Here is a 19,523-nt window from a genome sequence, read left to right as displayed (position 1 = left end):
ATTTTGCTCTCTTGGCTTTTTTTTTTTTTTTTTTGTCTCTAGCACAAGTATTCATCAGTTGAGAAAGAAGGGATCCCTTGAATTTGTTTTCATCGTGCTGTTCCTCAAATGAAATGTGTAGTGAGGTAGTAGGCCCTGTTTTCTCTTGGGCCATCCTGCTTATCACTAACATATGACTTTTTGTCTATGCTTGGAAACTGAAGAGGAAACTGAAGTCTTATCTTGTAAGTCTTACAGTGCTCATGTTGCAAATATGATATTTGGATGTTGCCATGAAAAAAGGCAAAGCTTATATTTATTTCTTCAGAAGTTACAGAGATGAGAAAGTAAACAGATCAAAAGGTGGTAATTTTTTTTCCCCAAATGTATCTACATTGTACTTCTGAATCAGTGGATTTGAGAGATTTACCTTATCCAAAAAAGCACTGGTGTAATTTAACTTTTGTCTCTGATCTTGGTAAGTTATCAAGATTCAGAGTTAACAGTACTGTTGTGGAACTAATATGGGCATAGTATCTTCCTAAGCAGATGATAGTGTAGATCCTTTTCTGCTTTACTAACTACCTACTAAGTGGCATAGCTACTGAATATGCTATTGTGTGAGGTTATAAACCACATAATCTTAATTGGGCATTTCCTGAGAGGGAGGGAGGGGTGGCTGAAAAAGGAAACAATTGGAAATATGGGCAGGCATTCCTACTATACAAATTTGGCATTCATCCAGGAAAATGGGAGAATTTCCTGTTAGTTAATATCTTCTGAGAGCTGAAAGCCTCAAGATGCATACCGCATACCTCAAAGGAGCCAAAGGAAGGGGGTATGCTGGGAATAGCTTATGTGCGAAATCCCTGGGGAACTGCTTGCTGTATTATGTGACGGGACTGAGGGGTATGTGCAGCTGGATCTCGGAGCAACTAGAGGATCAACAGACCGTGTCTCCTCTCTTTCCCATGGTCAAAGATTCAGGCTACCCTATAGCACTTGCACCAGCAGAACCTGATGACATAGACCAAGCCTTGGAGCCCTTTTCAAGTTGACTCAAATGCAGTTCAAGCCCCGTGGGTGTTTGTGTGCATGTATCATATATGCATGTGTGTATAATGTACCACCATACAGTACATGTACGCTATGGATACATGTGGAGCCTTTATTACTAAATAAACTGCAGCGTCTGTGGAATGGATAAACTGTGGAATGTAAATTTGAAACTCCAGAGAAAAGACTGGCAAATATCAAGGGGAATGAGTAAATAAGATCTGAAAAGAATTGGATTTCTTAGCACCAGTACTTGTTCCTGGTTCCAGTGTAACAATGTAACAATGTTTTGGGTTTTGGACCTGCATTTGAAGATCAAGGTTGGTTATTAAATTAAAATACAGTGAATTATGATCCAGAATTTGAAGATATACTAATGCGATATTGGAGAAAATGTGTAATCAGGGAAGAGCCAGAGTTCTTTGTTAAAACTGGTGGTTGTGTTCTAAATCTCCCTCACTGACCTGATTTGATTAACATACATTAATGTAGATGCTTCAGATCCGTGTAAACACCTGTATGCATTTTCTTCTTCATTCTCTAGTTTTACTTTACTGTAGCATGAGCTCTGAGGTTTGGGTTGTTTTTGGTAAGTCCTCAAGTGAATTGAGATCATTTTTTAGAATATCCACATTAGTGTTCATGGATGTTTAAGAGTATACGGGCTACAGCCATTTCAACTTAAGTTAGCCCAAGCTGCAGGAAGATCAAAGCTTCTACTGTAGGTGTAACCAGAAGGAGTTAGAAGGATGGCTCAGTTTGTATGCAGAACTTTGGCTGAAGTATTTTGTTAAATAAAAGTTGTGTTAAAGAACAGACTTAATAGTTTAATGGTTCACTAGAAATTGATCTCCAAGTTTGTCATGGGTAATAATAAAATACCATCTTTTTTTTTTATCATCCTATATGCCACACTAGCATGTTCTAAAGGGATTGATTCAAAGACAAATAGGCTTCACTGAACTTTTGACTGTGGCAGCCTATTACTGATACACTAAATTAAAGTTATATCAGAATCAAGTAATGTCAGCTCTGTGAATATGGGTATCATTGTATGTCCTAAACTTCCTAAATGTAGCTGAAAAGAAAGAAAAGCAAAAAGAAAATTTAATCTCACCCTCTGATTAATGAGTATGGAAAGGGTCTGATAGTAATTACCTGCACTGTCATTTTTAATGAAAATAAATAATTACCTGTATCAGTATAGTTCCATGGGTGCAAGAAAGACTGCACACAGTAAACATGATGGAGTTAATCTCACATTTGAGAGGATGAGGGGAGAATGGCGAATGCCTTGAAAAGAAAGGCACCATAGTGCAGTATTAAGGAGTTTTAAAATAGTTTCCAAAGACCTGCTAGTCTTGATTGTAAGCAGGTATTTAATACATTGATGAGCTGGAAGCAATTTAAATTGTACCTTTTTTTTGTCTTTTTAAAAATTTATTATTTATTTATTTTTCTTCTTCCAGGGAGTGAAATGTATTGTTATTAAATGTATGGGTGATTTGAAATAATTCAATTAAAAATTAACGGCAGCTTGTCAGTATGAGGACTCCTGTGCTTTAAAGGCCAGAAATGTCTAGATCAAGTGTTTGTGGCCCCAAAGCAGTTAGCTCCCATTAAGGTATTCAGGTTAACTGTTCATATTCCTCTTAATTTCTGTCACTTGTAACTGGGATCCTTATGGATTCTCTGTGTTGTTCACTTAACTATCAACCAGAAATCCTGGAGCTGAGTGCCTAAACTCTTGACCTTAAAAATATATTTAGGTACTTAAATAGTCTCATTTCTTGTTGGGGAAGGAGTATCTCTGGGTCTGTTTCTCATTTGCTAAATGTATGCACTCTTGGGAAGTGGGCTTAGAACTGCAACTTTGCGCTTGAGGACTGATATCTGGACATAAGCTGCCCGGGTATAGGTTTATAAATCATAGCTGTGCTCTTAAAGTAACAGCCAATATTTTGAGCTGCTAAGATTTATGTTGGTAAACCACTTCTCTTCAGTCTTCCCCCAAACTATGTGAACAGAGAATATTCTCCAGTCCTGCTTATCTCGGCCTTTCCAAAATGTTCTAAATGGTGTGAAAGATGCAGAAATATGATACAACTTGAAAGCATAGTTTATATTGCAACTATTCTCATTTTATTAACCATTGCATCAGTAGCTAATACAAAAATAAATCAGTTTTGCTGCTCTCCACTGTCCTTGAATTGTTCCTGCCAATTTTAATGCTTTTATAATTACTTTTCCCAAATATTCTTTTTTTTTTTTTTTCTCCTTTCCTTCTTGCCAAACCCACAGGCAGGAAAGCAACTTGACAGGGGAAACAACCCCTGCCTTTGTACAATGCTATGAAATGCACAGAGTAAACAAATGAGGGGTTGAGGGGGACAGGGATAGAGTGAGCGTTTTTTTTCTCCTATTGCTTCACTTGCATTGGGCTGATAGCAGGGGTTTTTTGTTTGTTTGTTTTAAAAAAGGCAAATTGGACTGTTAACAGCGTCCCTTAGGATCATAAGTGAAGGGAAGCTTGTGTATGTAAGTCGTAAACATTCTGAACTTCTGTGAGCCTTCTATTGCTACTTCTTAGGGCATGAAGCAGTGCATGAAGCAGTGCCTGCTGGGTTAATTTTGTGCTGGGGAATTCAGCATTCAGGCAATTCTTAATTTCCTCCTCTGTACAAAGCTGCGCTAGGAGAGAGTAAGGGTATTTGAATACTCGCTTCCAAATAATTCATGTTAAATAAAAGTATTTTAGAAGTAGTTGTGTGACAATTGTAGCTTGTTTTTTATTAAAATTGGAGAGTAACGTGAGAGCATTTAATTGTCATTGGTAGGAAATACACTTTTTTGTCTAGCAAACAAAACTCTGTACTCTATAAAATCTCTTTTATAGATGAAATCATTGTTTTTGAGTTCAGGATGTGGTGGGCAAACAATAAAAAAGAAAAAACTCTTGTAAATGCCACCAAATTTTTTGTCTTTTTCCCATCTTCCAAAGGAAGAATGGAATTTGTTAGTTTGGAACAATACTCAGTCCTTTGTCTTCATCATTTTAATGGTTAAGTTCAAGAATCATTCCAAAGTAATGCCTACTTTTTGCTTCTGCAAAATGAAACATATGTTATCTGAGGAGGAGTGGAGGGAGTCATCTGTTGGCTGAGAGCAGGGGGTGGGAACAGGTTGTTCCTCAAAATCCGTATAAAGTGAGTATTTAAGCTTCACACAACCTTTTATTCTTTTCTAACTAAGTGTTACTTAAAAATGTAGCTGTGGGAGCTGATTAACTTTGAGTTCTGAGAATGGAGTCAACTGGTCTAGAAACATGGTTACGACTGATTCCTGGTGTTTGTCTTGAGAAAGTGTTTTGCATGGATATTTTTACAGTATTTCTTTTAAAACACACTTTAAAAAGTTTGGTTAAAAATGACTTTGTAGTTTTGAGGTTTGAATGACTGGGAATTGTGAATGTTTAGGAAATACTAGGGTTGAGGATAATTGGGACTTGAAGAAGGTGGTTTTGACCCGAGTTCAATAAATTACTTCCCTTGCTGCCTTTGAAGATTAAGTCATGCAACTGGTTTGTTTAGGAGGGCCATTTGTGGCTTTATATAGACTGCTTACACCCATGTTGTATAAGCTACTTAATCATCCTCAAGCTTTTTTAAAAGAACACTGTTAAAATTGAGAATTAAAAGTGCCCTAGTTGCAGAAACTAAAAGCCGAGTAATGAAAGCTCTACCCTCGTAAAGATTATTTGGAGATACTTTTAATATCTGTAGAGAAGCTTACTGTCATAAGAAACAGTAGTTTTACTGTTACTCGGTTCTTATTTTGATAATCTGTGTTTGTTTTTAGCACCAGCAGACATTCTTGAATCAGCTGAGGGAGATCACTGGTATCAATGACATCCAGGTACTACAACAGGCACTAAAGGTAAGATGAAAGTTGGTAAATGTCTGACTTCCAGCTAAATGTATATGTGTTGTTATTAACTGCCTGTGAAAGCTGTAAGACCCACCCTTTCCTGGTCGTCTTCCATTCCCTCCCCAGCTTGACCTCTTTTTAGATGCATTTTGGGGAGAAAAAGCTATTAATGATGGCTTGTTTGCTTCAGAAGCAAACCCGATCTGTTCTGATATTGATAGAAAAATTAATCTGGTGTTCAGACATTTAAAAGATAGAAATGATATGGGTTGTCTCGAAAGTAACCTTTGTCTAAATTGTACCTTATATAGCTTATATAACTGGTTGACTCCTGGTGGGTTGAACTGTTTACTTTCTTGTCAAGATTTAGCTAAGCTTTCTAGCTTGGACAGATCCTGTTCAGTATGTAAACCAAAGAACTCTTCTCAGACTTGTCATCCTTTGCTAATTTGGCATCGCTTCACTGTTTCTTCAACTGTCATAAGCTCTTTCACAACACAAAGCAATCTGCAAGTAAAAAAGGGTAAATGGTAAATGAGCATTTGATCAGTTTAAATCATGCATATAATTGTTGCTCCCGACTCACCTTGTCATATGCACAACTGCCCCTCTAAAGCTAGTACTCTAGCCTTAAAAATGAAATGGCAGATTTTTCAGAATAGTTCAGTTAATCTCAAAGACTTCAGCAGCAGTTATGTTCATTATGCTAGTTGAGGAGTTGACCTATGCTACGATACCTTTAATTTTTTTCTGTGGGAGGTGGAGCTCTAACAAAGTAAATTTTTATAACATGTCTTATCTGTTTTAGTTAAAAAGTAGTGAAGTGTGCAAAATGAGGGTCAAGTTTGGAAACTTCCTAAGAGTATTTTGCATGAAAACACAGTGTCATTGATCATATAAGTTGCATGTAATTTGGTCGTTTGCTATTAACAAAGCAAAAAAAGAAATGGGAACTTTTATTTCTTGTTTTTGTTAATGCTTAAAGGACAGCAATGGTAATTTGGAATTGGCTGTGGCTTTCCTCACTGCGAAGAATGCCAAGGTTCCCCAGCAAGAGGAGGCAACATACTATCAAACAGCACTTCCTGGAAATGACAGATACATCAGTGTGGGCAGCCAAGCAGACACGAGTAGGTATTTCTTTTCATAAATTTAGTTTAAAGATGAGGAAACTAAAACCTTGCCTGTAAGATTACCGTTAATATTGACTGGTAATTCTTATTTAACAATTTTTAGACTATTACTCATTCTTTCTATCCTTCTTTCAGCATATATATATATTTTTTATTTTAGCTCTCCTTAAGCATACCTTTAACATGTATTTATGGTAATGAACAGAAGGTGAATAACTGGGTTTTCATACTTTTCTTTTTTTTTGGTAGGATTAATTTTGGAGGTGTGGAATAAATAAAGGCAAAAGCTGGGCAACCTGCCAACCTAAAAAGACAATTAGAAAAGAGCAAGTGTAACCACACATGAATATGTTTTTTAATAAGCTAAAGAAGACTTAATACTAGCTTCTCCCTAATAGGGATGGCTTTCCCAAAGGGATAGATGAAAGTTAGATTTGCATTTTATAGTAAAAGAACAAGTATTTTATATGTGAGAGTAATATTAAAAATGCTCCGCTTCTAGGAATTTTACCTAACTGATACAGGAGATTCCACAACCTTATATTGCTCTGTCTCTAGGTTCAACTCCTATGTTTAAGTGCATAGTTCTTTTTATGAGAACATAGGGGAAGAAACATTAAAAACAATTGTACTTTTAAATGAAATGATGGTTTGGAAACTGTTGAAGAAACTAGTTTTGCTTTTTTGTGGTCCTGCATGTTAAGTGAATTCTGCAAATAAATAAGGGCAATAAAATGAAAGAAAAAAATGAAAGAAAATTATACAGCTGGATTGATTTCTGTAAAATCTGAGTTTCTTGATACTGTATTTACATTCCAAGAGTCTTAACATAGATGCACAATATTTTTAATTAAATATATATTAACTATTTGACTATGTGGTGTTCATCTGTGTAGCTTTACTGAAAAGTGTAAATATATTTCACCTCATGCAAGGTGGGATTTTTCCTTTGTTTCAGTAACACTGAGATGGTTATGGTGGCAACATTGTAAAGAAGTTTACTTAAAACTCATTGTCCACTGTACTGTTGCCTTTTTTGTCTCTAACGCCCTGAAATGAACATCTTTAAAGCTTAGGCTTTTTTTTTTTTTTTTAAATGAGCAATGAGTTTAGTTTCAGCATTCTCTGATCAGAAACTGCTTTTCAATCCTTAGTAGTATTAGCACCCTGCATAAAGTGCACTGAGTGCATTGTAGAAAGTCTTGTAATCCCCAAAGTAAGATTTTGTCTTTATAAAGACAAAAAGAAACCCTGGGTATAGTTAATTTTAAATGCTTAAATTGTCATTGAGTAAATGGAGACTATTTTCAACAAACTTAGTTACTTATTAACTTACTAATTAGTTACTAACTTGTCTTAGTCCCCAGTGTTGAAGATTTAGTAAGACAGTGGAATAGTGAGCTGGGTTCTGGTGCAATCTATGTTTAATTAGATTTCTTATCAATCTCATTAATAGAAGTGTTTAAATTTTGCTGTCACTTAATATGCTATGCAACTTTATTGAAGATAAGAGGTTACAAGAGATACAAGAGAGAGTGGAGTCTAGTCTGCAGAGTTATTTTCAGTGTTTTTTTGGTTGGTTGGTTTGTTTGTTTGTTTTAAGGGGGTTGAAGACAGACCTAAGCTCTTTACAATTATATAGTGCACTACAAGTCAGTAATTAAGAAGCACCAGCTATTGTGTAAAAAGCAGACATCCCTTACATGAGCTCTCTAGTCAGGGAATCATTGGCATTTGCTGCCTCATTGGCAGCAAAGATGAGCCCTTTGCCAGCCTTCGCTGTTTAGGTTGTAGACTGAAGACCTGTTACGAGATAAAGGCACCTTAGCTGACTCTGTTTCTTCACATTGGAGGGGATATGAGAAAAGAACTAAGCACCTACAGCAGAAGAAAAGGCTAAACCACTCTCCCTGCTTTACCAATCTCTGATCGTAGGGACCCCTAATCTGTAAAGCAGAGATCATACATGTTTTCTGTAAGAAGCTTTTACAGTTCTTACTTTGATCTGCTTGACTGTAATTATTTGGTTCACAAATTCACAGATGCAGCATATTTAAAGTGGACAAGTGGCATGGTCATGCATTTGTAAGCACTGCACCGTCATGTAAGGGAATGTGATGAAGTACAGTGGATGATTTGGGAGAAGAAAATGAAAGGATGGGCATAGATGGAAATAAAATATAAAGCAATGATAATTTCAACCATTGTTATTCTCTTCTGCAGAAGAGAATGCTATTACCACTTATCAGTAACTCTGAACTGCTGACAGTATCTCGCCTTCCAAATTTCTTTGAATCCCTTTTACTACTCCACATAAGTATAATTACATGAAGATAATTATACCTTACCCTTATCTTTCCTTACTGCATAATCATACGTGTGCATTTGGAATTTATCATGTTATGAGTAACCTAGGTTTGCAGTCCCACCAGGTTTTAAGTCATCCAGACTGGGAATAAGAGTAACAGGTAAACATCAGAACTATCTTCTACACCAGAAAAAATAATCCAGCCACTTACTGAGGCTTTTGAATGTATGCTCTGCATAAAGGTTTATTTAATATATTCTGTGGTCTTGACTGTCTATTTCTTTGAAAGATGGTTAATTACCTAAGGGATAAAATAAATGTATGTCTAACAGCATGTCATACCTTAAAAATCACCTGTTAGCCTGGATTGTGCACTATATCTTCAAAAACTGACAATGGTCATTTTGCTGCTTGAGCACTAAAGTTGCATTCAGCATGTAAGGAAGTCCAAGGAAGTCCAAGCTGCTCAACAGAAGCAGGGTCCTTATCTGGTTTCTAGCAATTATTAGCAAATGCAACATTTCAGTGGTTTCAGAAACTATTAATAGACTTTGTATAAAGATGTAGTCCTCTTAAAATCAAAGGCTGACTTGCACAATCTGTGTTATTCACACCTGCCTTTTTGCCTGTTCAAAAAAGCATGTGCAAGCACCTGCAAGTGCAGCTTTTTCGTGCTGAGAGTGGTGCATAGGTTATTTGATCCCTTTGCAAAGTGTTGTTACTCTCTCTTTTCATGCTATCTGTTAGTGAGAAAAGTGCTTTGATATTAGGGTTGCAATGTACATGTACACACCTTTTAATCTAAGATCACCTTAATGCTCTGCTTAATCGCATAAATCCTGGGCACAGCATTCAAAGCAAAACAAGAGAAGAAAGTTTAGTAGTACTTTTCAGTATTTGCACTTATGCAGTTGTTTCCCTAGAAACCTGGTTTTTCATTTGCAATAACTCAATATATTTTCATCTATGGCTGCAGAAGAGAACTATTGCATTGCTAAACATGTATCAGTTTCCTTCTCTTTATTTGAGAAACTTGCAGAACCCAGTTGCAGCAGCAAAAAGAAGCAGCAGAATGAAGGGAAGATGCGTATTTTAGAAAAAGTACTGTCTTTGAATGAAATAGCTGTCAAGACAAATTCCCTCCCACCTTTCTTTCGCAAACCCAAAAAATGTGAAAATTCTTTTTCACAGACACTAAATTAGTCTTTGCAATTGCACATTCCACAGTGAAGACAAAAGATTTGAAGCCCTTTGTTAAGGGCATAGTATAATGTAACTATAAAATGCCACACACCAGCTAGAGGATTGTAGACTTCATTGCTTCTTGGGGCCTGGCTTTTTATGTCTTCCTATTCCTAGAATTTGTGTTCTTTGAATAGGTTTTGAAAAATCATTTAGTCAACCCCCTCCCACAAGGCCAGACTTAACTGCACCTAACCCTTCCTAACTGATGTTTATGTAAACTATTTTTAAAAAACCTTTGCCTTCTAGAGTTTCTGGAAAAAAAACTTTTGAAGCAATATGTTTTGGTGCTTCACTGTTCTTATTCTGAGAAAGCTACTCCTGATGTCTTACCTAAATCCCTCTCACTTCCGGTTAAGCCCTTTAGTCTGTTTTATCCCCTGTCATTGGAGTGTACAGCTCTTTTGTTTTGTCTTAGCAGAAATGTTGCGTGATTAAAGACTGTTTGTCATGACTTCCCCTCAGTTTTCTCAGCTTTAGACTAAGCAGCCCAAATTTTTTCAGTGTCTTTGGCTCTGTTTTCTATACCTATTGCCACTTTATTTGCCCTGTTGCTCTTTCCCCCTCCCCCCATCCAATTTTTACCCAAATTGGTATATACGATATTCCTTTAAATCTTGGCATAGGAACCCAATTCTGGATCCTCATTAATTTTTCTGCCTCTCTTGAACTGCAGCACTCAAAACAAGAACAGACTCCAGCTGAGTCTTAACAGTGTTAAGAAAAAAGAACAAATCCCTCTAAATGTGTGTAATATTCTGTTAATATACCTCAGTATAACACTTTTTTTCCTTTAATGCTATGATGATGAGAATTGCAAGTTGAACATGAGTCAGGTGTAGCTCCCAGATCCTTTTTGGCATGAATCCTAGTCAGGCCTCATTCTATAGCTATGTGTTTCATTGTTTGAGGTGTATGAGTAGAATTTGACACCAGTTTCTTCTGTTGCCTTACCAAACTCATATACCCTTGTGTGTGTCTTCATAACACTTCCTTCTGTTTCAGGGATTATTTGTGTCGTCTCCCATCCTGATTCCTGGGACTCTCTTCAGCTGGTATGGCAGGATCCCTGCTGCAAAATGTCAGGAGTCCTATGCCTTGATGTCCTCCTTTGATCTTGCTGGTTCACTTCCTCCTTTGTTCCATGACTACCTCTCACCTTCCCATTCCTGTTAGTGTGAGAATAGTCAGTTTAAGGTGTTATCATCCTAGGACAGTATAAGAATTAAGTGTAGTTGAGATGAGGAAGTTCCGAAGTTCCTGTAGGATAGCCACAACTAGTGTTTGCTAGCTCTCTCATCGGTAGACAGATTTCATCAGAGCTGTCTGGTTTGGCTAAGCAACTGCTGGGATGTGCTATATTCTCTCTCACCCCCTTCAGTTTTTACCCAAATTGGCATAAGCAGCAACATTTTAAATCTAGACACAGGAACTCAATTCCACCATGAAGTTTAACATCACAGAGTAGACCATAGGGTATAGGATCTTGCTTAGCTCTGCTAGTAATAAATAAGTGATGTAATCTTAACCACTTGATTTCTTTTTTTTCCCCTCCCCCTCGCCCCCCTCTTCCCATAATGTTGATGTGTTGAAATTGTAGTCTTGCTGTTGGCTTTCCAAACTTGGCAACTATCCGTTGAACCCATCAGGCTTGCCCTTTCATTTTCCTTTCCCTGTGCCAGCAGTTGCATCACTGTGGTTGTTTATTGCCTGTCCCTGTGTTCAATTGCTACTTCAGATCTGTCCCTCATGCTGAGTTTCCCAGCCTACTTATGTTTGAAGTTTCTACCCTCTACTACCTCCTCATACAAGTAACAAGTCAATAACACTGTAATTATTTTAATGACAAAGGCAATTGCCACGAAAGAATTATTTATTTAAATGATACAAACTTCCTAAATAAGCACACTGAATAAGAAGGTTTTTAAGAAAAGAAAGTACATGCACCCACGTGTGCGCACACACAGTGTATATACATGTATTATATATACCTGTCATATATGTTTGTCATAAGTTTCAATGTACACCTTATTTGCTTTTCTGTAACTACAAAGGATATTAAACTCCCTGGATCTTGTGTACCAGAAGCACACATTATGGTTTAATATGTTGTAAAACAAAAATATTTCTTTTAGCAAAACAGCTTATTAATTCTGACTATTAATTTTAGTTGAATAAACATCATGAATGTGGTTAGCCAGACTGTTTCAAGCAATTTCTTTATCAGTTCATAAATTTTTTTGTCAGAAACGGATTTTTTTGTTTGTTTGTTCTGTAGTTACGGCTTAGTATTAAAAAACACAAACATCTTAACTATCTGATTTACGGTAAGAATTGCCTTTATGAGGATAAGCCATTGGGAACTACAGGGTTCTTCAGCCTAAATGAGAGGGGTGTAACAAAATCAACAGTCATAAGTTAAAACACAGTAAATTTAAATTTGGAATTGTGGCATTATTCTTAATACTTTTGTGAGTTGCATCCTTCAGCCAATCACGGGAAACTTAGTAGGCAAGAAATTATGTGTCTGTGTTTATAAAAGAAAAAATAATCTACTCTGACCTCATATGTGTGTCTGATAAATACTTTGGGTAGAAATCCTCCCTGCTGCCCCCCCGTACTCGGAACTTCAACACAGAAATCAGTTGGTCAGATGGGAAACTTCAGTAGATGAGTTCTGTGGATGAATTCCACTACTAATTGCTGTAAAATAAACACTGGCATGGGCACTATACAATCCCAGTGGAATAAGTTTTTAAAAATATAGTTTAGGGTTGAATTTATTATCAATCTTGAGAGAAGGCAAAAATCATTATACTTGTAACTGCTTGAAAACTGGACATCTTGCTTTTCAGTTAAAAATCATTTTCCCGTATAAGAATTCTCAAAACATGAGATTAAAAAAATCACTGCATGAATTTCAGGTAATAGAAGTACATTTGAGTACATTTGTATAATCTATAATCAAATGCTAGGAATGCAACCGTGTTGCTTCTGTTATGAGTTCTTTTGGGATCTCCTCTTTATGCTTAGGATTCAAGACATCCATGAGCTGTTGCAGCTTAATGAGTTACTGTATCAGCTGTGATGCTGAAAAAGACCTTGCATCAGCTCCAAATACAGCCAACAAGATCTAAAATACGTTAGCTTAAATATCCAAACCATTTTATTTCACATTAGTTACAAAGCAAGAGCTCAGTCAGTTACCCTGCATCACCTGATACTTAGGAAATTTATTCTTGTGACATAAGTTATGGTAGGTGAACCCTCCATGACATGAATTAATTACACTGATCACATGTGGTAGAAGGTCTTCACCGTATTATCTTTTTTTAATGCCAGTCAGAGACAAGGCATATGTGAAAATAACATTTATAAAGAGAATCCTATAACGTCTACTCCAAAGTCCTGGCATGGTGAAGGATCTGTTCAGCTTTCTTTCAGAAACCAAGTCAACGGAAGTCGAGCATTTTGGTTTTTAATTTTAAAATAATGTAATTGCTGATAATATGAATGGTAATAAAGTTCTGAACGCATGGGGTAGTGGTGCAGATTAATAAAGATTAAGAAGCTAGGGCAGTGCAAAGAAATTATGTAATTTAATGAAAGTGCTAGTTGAATTCGACCCTGATGGGGGTTTTTTTGTGTGTTGGTTTGTATAGCAGTGGGAGCTTTTGTTAGCAGCCAAATTTTCAGCTAGTTTATGAGTTTTTCTCCAAAATAATCCCCATATAAGGGACTTCACCTTTTAATCTAGCTTTTTTGTTATTACTGTATAAGAGTTTCATCACTCTTAGCTGAAAAGAGACTAGCTGAAGGAATCTTCTCCTCTGAAAGTAAATGATTGGAGTAATCCCATAGTTCCATCGCCAGCATGTGTGGCTGTTAAATTGAAGCTTACTCCATCTTCAGTTGTGACCGCTACTACTACTTTCAGAAAAACAGGAGGTCTCCGGTGGAGATGCAGCATTTGTGTGTGAATACTTGCAAATGGGTAGAAAATAAGACATAAGCTATAGTCACAAATTTTTAAAGCCTGATACGTAGTATGTGAAGCCATACAATGCCATCATCACTGTTGGCCTTTTTACCCTTGCTTCTGCTGTCACGTTGCAGAACAAAGCCATATTTTCATGCAGTCTGGGTTGTGGTGGTATTTTAGCCTGACCCTACGTTGTTCTCAACACATGATAGCTCATATATCAAAGCTGCTGTGGGTGTGACTTCTGCTGGTCTTTCCCATAATTCCTTCAGTTCTTTTGAAGGAGATTTTCAGGCATCTGAGTTGAAGTATCATTCTGACATGCTGAAAGATCTGAGCTCACTATAGAAAAATAAGAATAAAATACGTAAAGCGCTGCTGCTTCTCTGGTCATAGCGTTGTTTCCTGCTTCCAGATCATGACAGTTTGTGCAGCTTACTTTACAGGTAAGGGTGCTTTGCTTAAAGGCTCACTAAATTAAATTGAAATTCAACAAAACAGCATTATTATGTGGAAGTGAGGGGAGAAAGTAATTTTTAAAGATGCTGGTGTTAACAGAAAAGTTTCTTTTACAACTTCTCTTCACTTTCAGTCTTCCATGAGTACAAGTGGTCCTGTTTGCTGTTAATGTGTAGCTATGGAAATGATGGTTGTATCATATGTTCAGTATTTTATTTTGATCCAATGAGAAATATCACGGCCAAGTAAGTCCAGGGAAATAATGAAGGCTGGCTCTGCAGTGAGTCAGGCCATCCAGGAGAAAAGTCAGAAACTAAAAAGAGAAGCTCTTTGGGAATGAGTTATTGAGCTGGCCAGTGGGAGGAGAAATCCAAGCATGCTGCTCATCTCTTTTTTGTGAGCAGCCACCAGTTGTGAGTCTGTTTATCTTTCCTCCACAGTCTTCTAACTTCTAATGTTAAAACCCCAGGCTGGAGAGTTGTCCTTTTAATAGTTCTTTGTGTAAACTTTGCCCTTGGAGGAGACAGAATGAAAATGGCAGGGTACCAGCACACTGTGTGTGTGTCTGTCTGTCTAACATTGCACATAAAGGTCAGTTATGCACTTTCCCCTCTCTTTCTGTCTGGCTGACTTGCAAAATGAGATTTTTGGCCCTGGAAGTCATGATAACCAAAGACCTTGGCTCTTTTAAAAGTCTCTTGCAGCTAACAGGCATTCCTGTTGGCCCTGACCGCTTTGGAAAGCATGGCTGTGCCTGACTGAGGAATGATTAGTTTAGCAATGTGATATGAATAACGAAATTCCTATTTACTCAGAAGAGGGAATGTTGTTGCTGAGTACAGGAAACAGGGAGGCTTATAGGGAATATTAGCATCTGATTCTTTAGATTAGTGTCGGAGATGAAGTAAGAAATAGGCTTGTTTTCATCTTTATTACCCAGTTAGGAGCCCACCCAGCATTCCTCACTTATTGAAGCATGGATCCTTATTTTGACTTTGTTTTCTTAATTCTGCTGTTTGGATGGGATGTTTCCAGTAGACAAATTGGATTTAAATGTATATTTAAATGTGTTCAGAAAATGAATGCGCAAATAGAATAGAAAAGAAGCAGATTAAGTCAGGAACTCTCCCACATGTTATGAAACTGTGTAAAAGTATTTGGCTTACTAATGTACAGAAATATTTGTAGGATTTGGGGCTTCTGTCTGTATTTTGGGCAAATTCAGCACACATTCCTCCATACAGAGGAAGAATAACTATGCTCAGTGAAGATACCTTTTTATGAGAAAGTTGTTTTCATCATGTATATCCTGGAAGCAACTGATTACGGTAGCTGAAGTCATACATTAAAATGCATTGCTTTTAAAGGACTTTCAGAAACTATGGATTCGTGAGTTGGGCCCATAGCTTTATGAAACTTAACAGCCTTAGGAGAGCGGAAGGCTGTTTTCAGTCATATCTTAGCAAGAGCAAGCTGCTGAGATTCTTATTTGGCCTTGAGGTGGAAGGGAGCCATTTGCACAGCTAGTCATTGGAAGAAAGCAGGCCACAAGAAGGATGGACTTGAATGCAGTTTAGCAATCCCCATGGGTTCTGTGTCCTCTACAGTAAGACTTACCTTTCATTCTGTTTCACTTTTAATTTTGAGAAAGATAGTTTTGCTTTTCAGATGTGATTGATCTCACTGGAGATGATAAAGATGATCTTCAGAGGGCAATTGCCTTGAGTTTGGAGGAATCAAACAGGGCATTCAGGGAGACTGGAATAACAGATGAGGAACAAGCCATTAGCAGGTAAACAAAACAACTTATATAAAGCAGAAATTAAAATTAAAGAGTTGGAGATTGGCCTGTATTGCTTTTTTATGATTTTTTAATTTAACCAAGAATAACTTGTTTGTTTTCACTTATGCTACTGATATGCCTGGCTTCAGGATGTTGCTTTAATATATTGTATGTTCTACACTGGAAAATAGTTTATCATCTTTGGGCTAGGAGTTAATAGTATGTTTCACACCCATGTATTTTTTTTTTTAATATTGAGGAAGTGGGTGGAGATGGAGAATATACGATCATATTTAAATAGGACCTAAAACTGAAAGATTTTGTTGTGTATTGGGTAAAAAGTGGTGAAAACAAAATACAATTAAAAAGTTAATAAGGTCTTTATCCCCTTTTTACATTGTTCATTTTACAATAACACTTTCTTACCTCTATGATAAGGCTGAGATTGGGGGAGGGGATAGTACTGCTATGTCTTGAGTGTACTAAGAGCAGCCGCTATGTTTTAGCTGATAAAGTATGTTATTAACCTGTTTAACAAGCAGGTTTAATAAGTTTTAAGTGAAGTTAACTTTTTAGCTTTAAGTTTTATAAACTTAACTTTCTCAACTTGGGGATGTAAGAGTTTGTAAGTTAACTTTTGATCAGATTTGACAATAACTTACAATAACTTCTTACAGTGTGTGTTTATGTGTAAATGTAAATATACTTATGAAATACTTGCAACTTGAAACTAAACCTGGATATAGGGTTGTGTGGTAGATGTTTTGGATATTTTTTTTTTTTGGCTGTGGCTGGCAAATGGTGTTGATTTGATTCTTGTGTTGGCAAGTTAAGTACTGCCCGTTTGTAAAAGACATTTTAAAAAGACTGATTTAGGTATGGAAGAACAATAATTCTTTTGCCCAGTTCCCTGTGTCTGTGAGACTAAATGGCCTCTCAGAAAGGCCCATCTCTGAGACACTCTCTCTGTTAGGTTATTCGCTATAATTTTCTTTTTTCTTTTGAAAAACAAGTGTACTAGTTGTGAGAGTAAACATACCAACAAATTGTGCCCTCTTGCATTGTGACAAAATTCATTTTATTATTTGAGTGTAAGGTAACATTTTGGGAAAGAAAGGTGGAATGAGAGGGCTTTATATTCTCATTAATAATTGGGAAAAGGTTTTAAAGGGTTGTTTTTTCTAAGACCTCAGTATATGCTTAGCATACAAGATTATGGTAGAAGTTCTGTCCCGTTTTGGTTCAGAAGTTCAGCTCTTGTGTGTTCCTCTGTGAAGGCCAGAACTCTCCTAATTACAGCATTGTGATTTAGGCGGCAGCTCAGGGAGACGGACCTATTTCTGGATTAGGAAGACTTTTTCCTCTTTCCTCTTTCCTTTTTCCTCTTTCTCCCCAGACTTCAACTGCTTCTGCTGTGCTCACTTCGTGTGAGCCTTGAGGCTTTAGTTTTTTTCCACTGGCCTTGTGCTTTCCACTTGTCAGACTAAAAGGTCCTTTTTAGTCTTATCTGCCTACTTGGTAACTAAATATTTTAAATGTTCTGCTTAAATTATGTGGGTTTTTTTTCCCTGGTTGCAGAAAATAGTGTAGTAGTATGCCATTTTTTTCCCATACATAGCATGTAGAAAAGTGTGTAGGCACTCTGTTCGGTTATGTACAGAGAAAAATTTTGGTCCTGTTTTGGTGAAGCTATATTAGAGACATATATTGATCTCACAATTACACAAGGTGTGCATGCTAATTTCAGAGCTTATTGCTACAAAGAAGGATATGGCCCATACCACATCTCTTTTTCTTGCTCTAGTATTTGCAGTGTTTGTTCAGTCAATCCAGTTCACAAACCCAAACAAAAATATTCACTAAAGGATTCAAGGAGTGTCATGGCATAAGAAAGGGAATAGGACTTTGTGTTTGTGGATGGAGGCAGAGAAGAGAGAGAATCTGGTTTTTTTGGCAGCACTGAGGTATTAGATCAACTCAGTTACTTACCAAGATATGCCCTGAGTTGATAGCAAATTATTTCTGAATGGTACAAATACAGGAAATTCAGAATTCTTGCTCTGAAACATTTGGTCAGTTTTCTTAAGGGTTGGACTTCAGACTTTTTTTTTTTTTTAATATCACTTTCTGGTTAACACCCTACAGAAGAATGTTGGCATTCCAATGAAAAACAGAGTATGCATGTTAGACTTCTAAAAACAAAAAGTAAAACACAGTGGTTGTAAACAAGTCAAGCTGCAGTCATTTACTTTTGTTTTTCTAAGTTAAATAAGAAGTAGAAATCAAATAGGAGCTCAATAATAAGTCAATTCAAGCATGGAAATCTTTCATTTTTTAATAAATTAGGATGTGTGCATATTTAAATAATTTTTGAAATAGAGGAGTTTTTTTTTCAAAGGTACACGTAGGGTGTTAGAACCTAATTTGCGCTGATTTTGTTCAAGTTTCTCAGGGAACATTACTGGCGTTTCTTGACATGTGTAATTAATGTTGCATGGATGTAGAATTTCTCTTCCTGAATATAATTGCTTTGTGCTACTTAGTGGGGACAGATCTGATTATTACATAGGTGTTGAGGAGTGCAGCTGAAATGTTCGAGATTGTCCAAGCTAAACATCTTGTGCATGGCATGTCTGAAGCTTTTAGTATTCCCTCTTTACATCTCCCAGTGATATGTTTATGTTCAGTGTATTTGCTAATATGAAAGAGCTTTTCCTATTAGTAACACTATTCATGGATTGAAGCAGAATGAGGTTGGCCAGATAGGGGTTCACTGGGAAGACCAGTAAGATAACTGAAGGGAGAAATTAGCTGAGGGTGTGTGTTGTGTCTACAGCAGTGTCCATGTTTGAATGAGAGTCCATACTCAGTGCATACAGATGCGTGCAACCCCTGGCCATTTTCTTTACCTGATCACTGAAACTGATGGGAACTCTGCGCTGTGGTATGCATTATCTGTGCAGATAAAAGGTGAAACTGGAGAGGAAGGTAGGGTTGGGGGGACTTCTGGATGTCCAGCTAGAAGACAGCCATGATATGCAGATATTTCCTCATTCTTTTTTGCCAAGTAGCCTGCCAGAGTGGCTTTTCTTCAGTGTGCTTAGTGGGCTTCCTCAAAATGGCTTGGCTAAACTTTCATGCTATGGACTGATTTTGCCCAGGGTTTATTACATTGTCTGGCTAACCCCATGCAAGGAGCTCTGGAAAGCTGCTTGGCTGTGCCCAGCTTGTTATCAAGAGAAAGAAAACACTGATCCCAAGCCAGGGGTGGCATTAATTAACCTTCAGTTGTAAGTTACACTCTGAACAGGATTCCACCACGGGGAGGTGTGGAAGCCTCTCGTCCCGTGAGGCCGGTGACGTGCCATATCCCATGCACAGCTTATGGCTCTGTTACTAGTGATTCCTACTGTGGTCTCTCTTGATGGTGTTGAAGAGTGTATTTTGGCTGTTTGGTCAGGATTGCCAAATCCTGTACTAACTTTCTGAGAAGGTATTCATTTGGTTGAAGAACAACACGTTAGTAAGATACTTTGTTAAGGTAGCCTCCCAAATCACATCGTTTGGGCTGTAGTGACATTACGGTGTAAGAGAAGTGGGGATACTTACTATACTGGTGAATACATTCCTACTGAACAGCTTTTGAGCTGATCA

General features: G+C 37.2%; 1 protein-coding gene across 5 annotated transcripts in view; it reads left to right on the top strand.

The window, feature by feature from the left end:
* Positions 1-19,523, top strand: part of USP25 (ubiquitin specific peptidase 25) — a 100,947-nt gene that overhangs the window by 16,068 nt on the left and 65,356 nt on the right. For all 5 annotated transcript variants that reach the window (XM_067299721.1, XM_067299712.1, XM_067299704.1 and 2 more), the window contains exons 2-4: positions 4,894-4,971; positions 5,948-6,092; positions 15,755-15,878. In XM_067299721.1, coding sequence (XP_067155822.1) covers positions 4,894-4,971; positions 5,948-6,092; positions 15,755-15,878 — 347 coding nt within the window. The remainder of the gene's footprint in view (positions 1-4,893; positions 4,972-5,947; positions 6,093-15,754; positions 15,879-19,523) is intronic.

This window comes from Apteryx mantelli, chromosome 1 (genome assembly GCF_036417845.1).
Source record: "Apteryx mantelli isolate bAptMan1 chromosome 1, bAptMan1.hap1, whole genome shotgun sequence".
Classification (NCBI taxonomy): domain Eukaryota; kingdom Metazoa; phylum Chordata; class Aves; order Apterygiformes; family Apterygidae; genus Apteryx; species Apteryx mantelli.
Note: the sequence above shows the minus strand (reverse complement) of the source record. Positions and strands in the feature narration are given on the sequence as shown.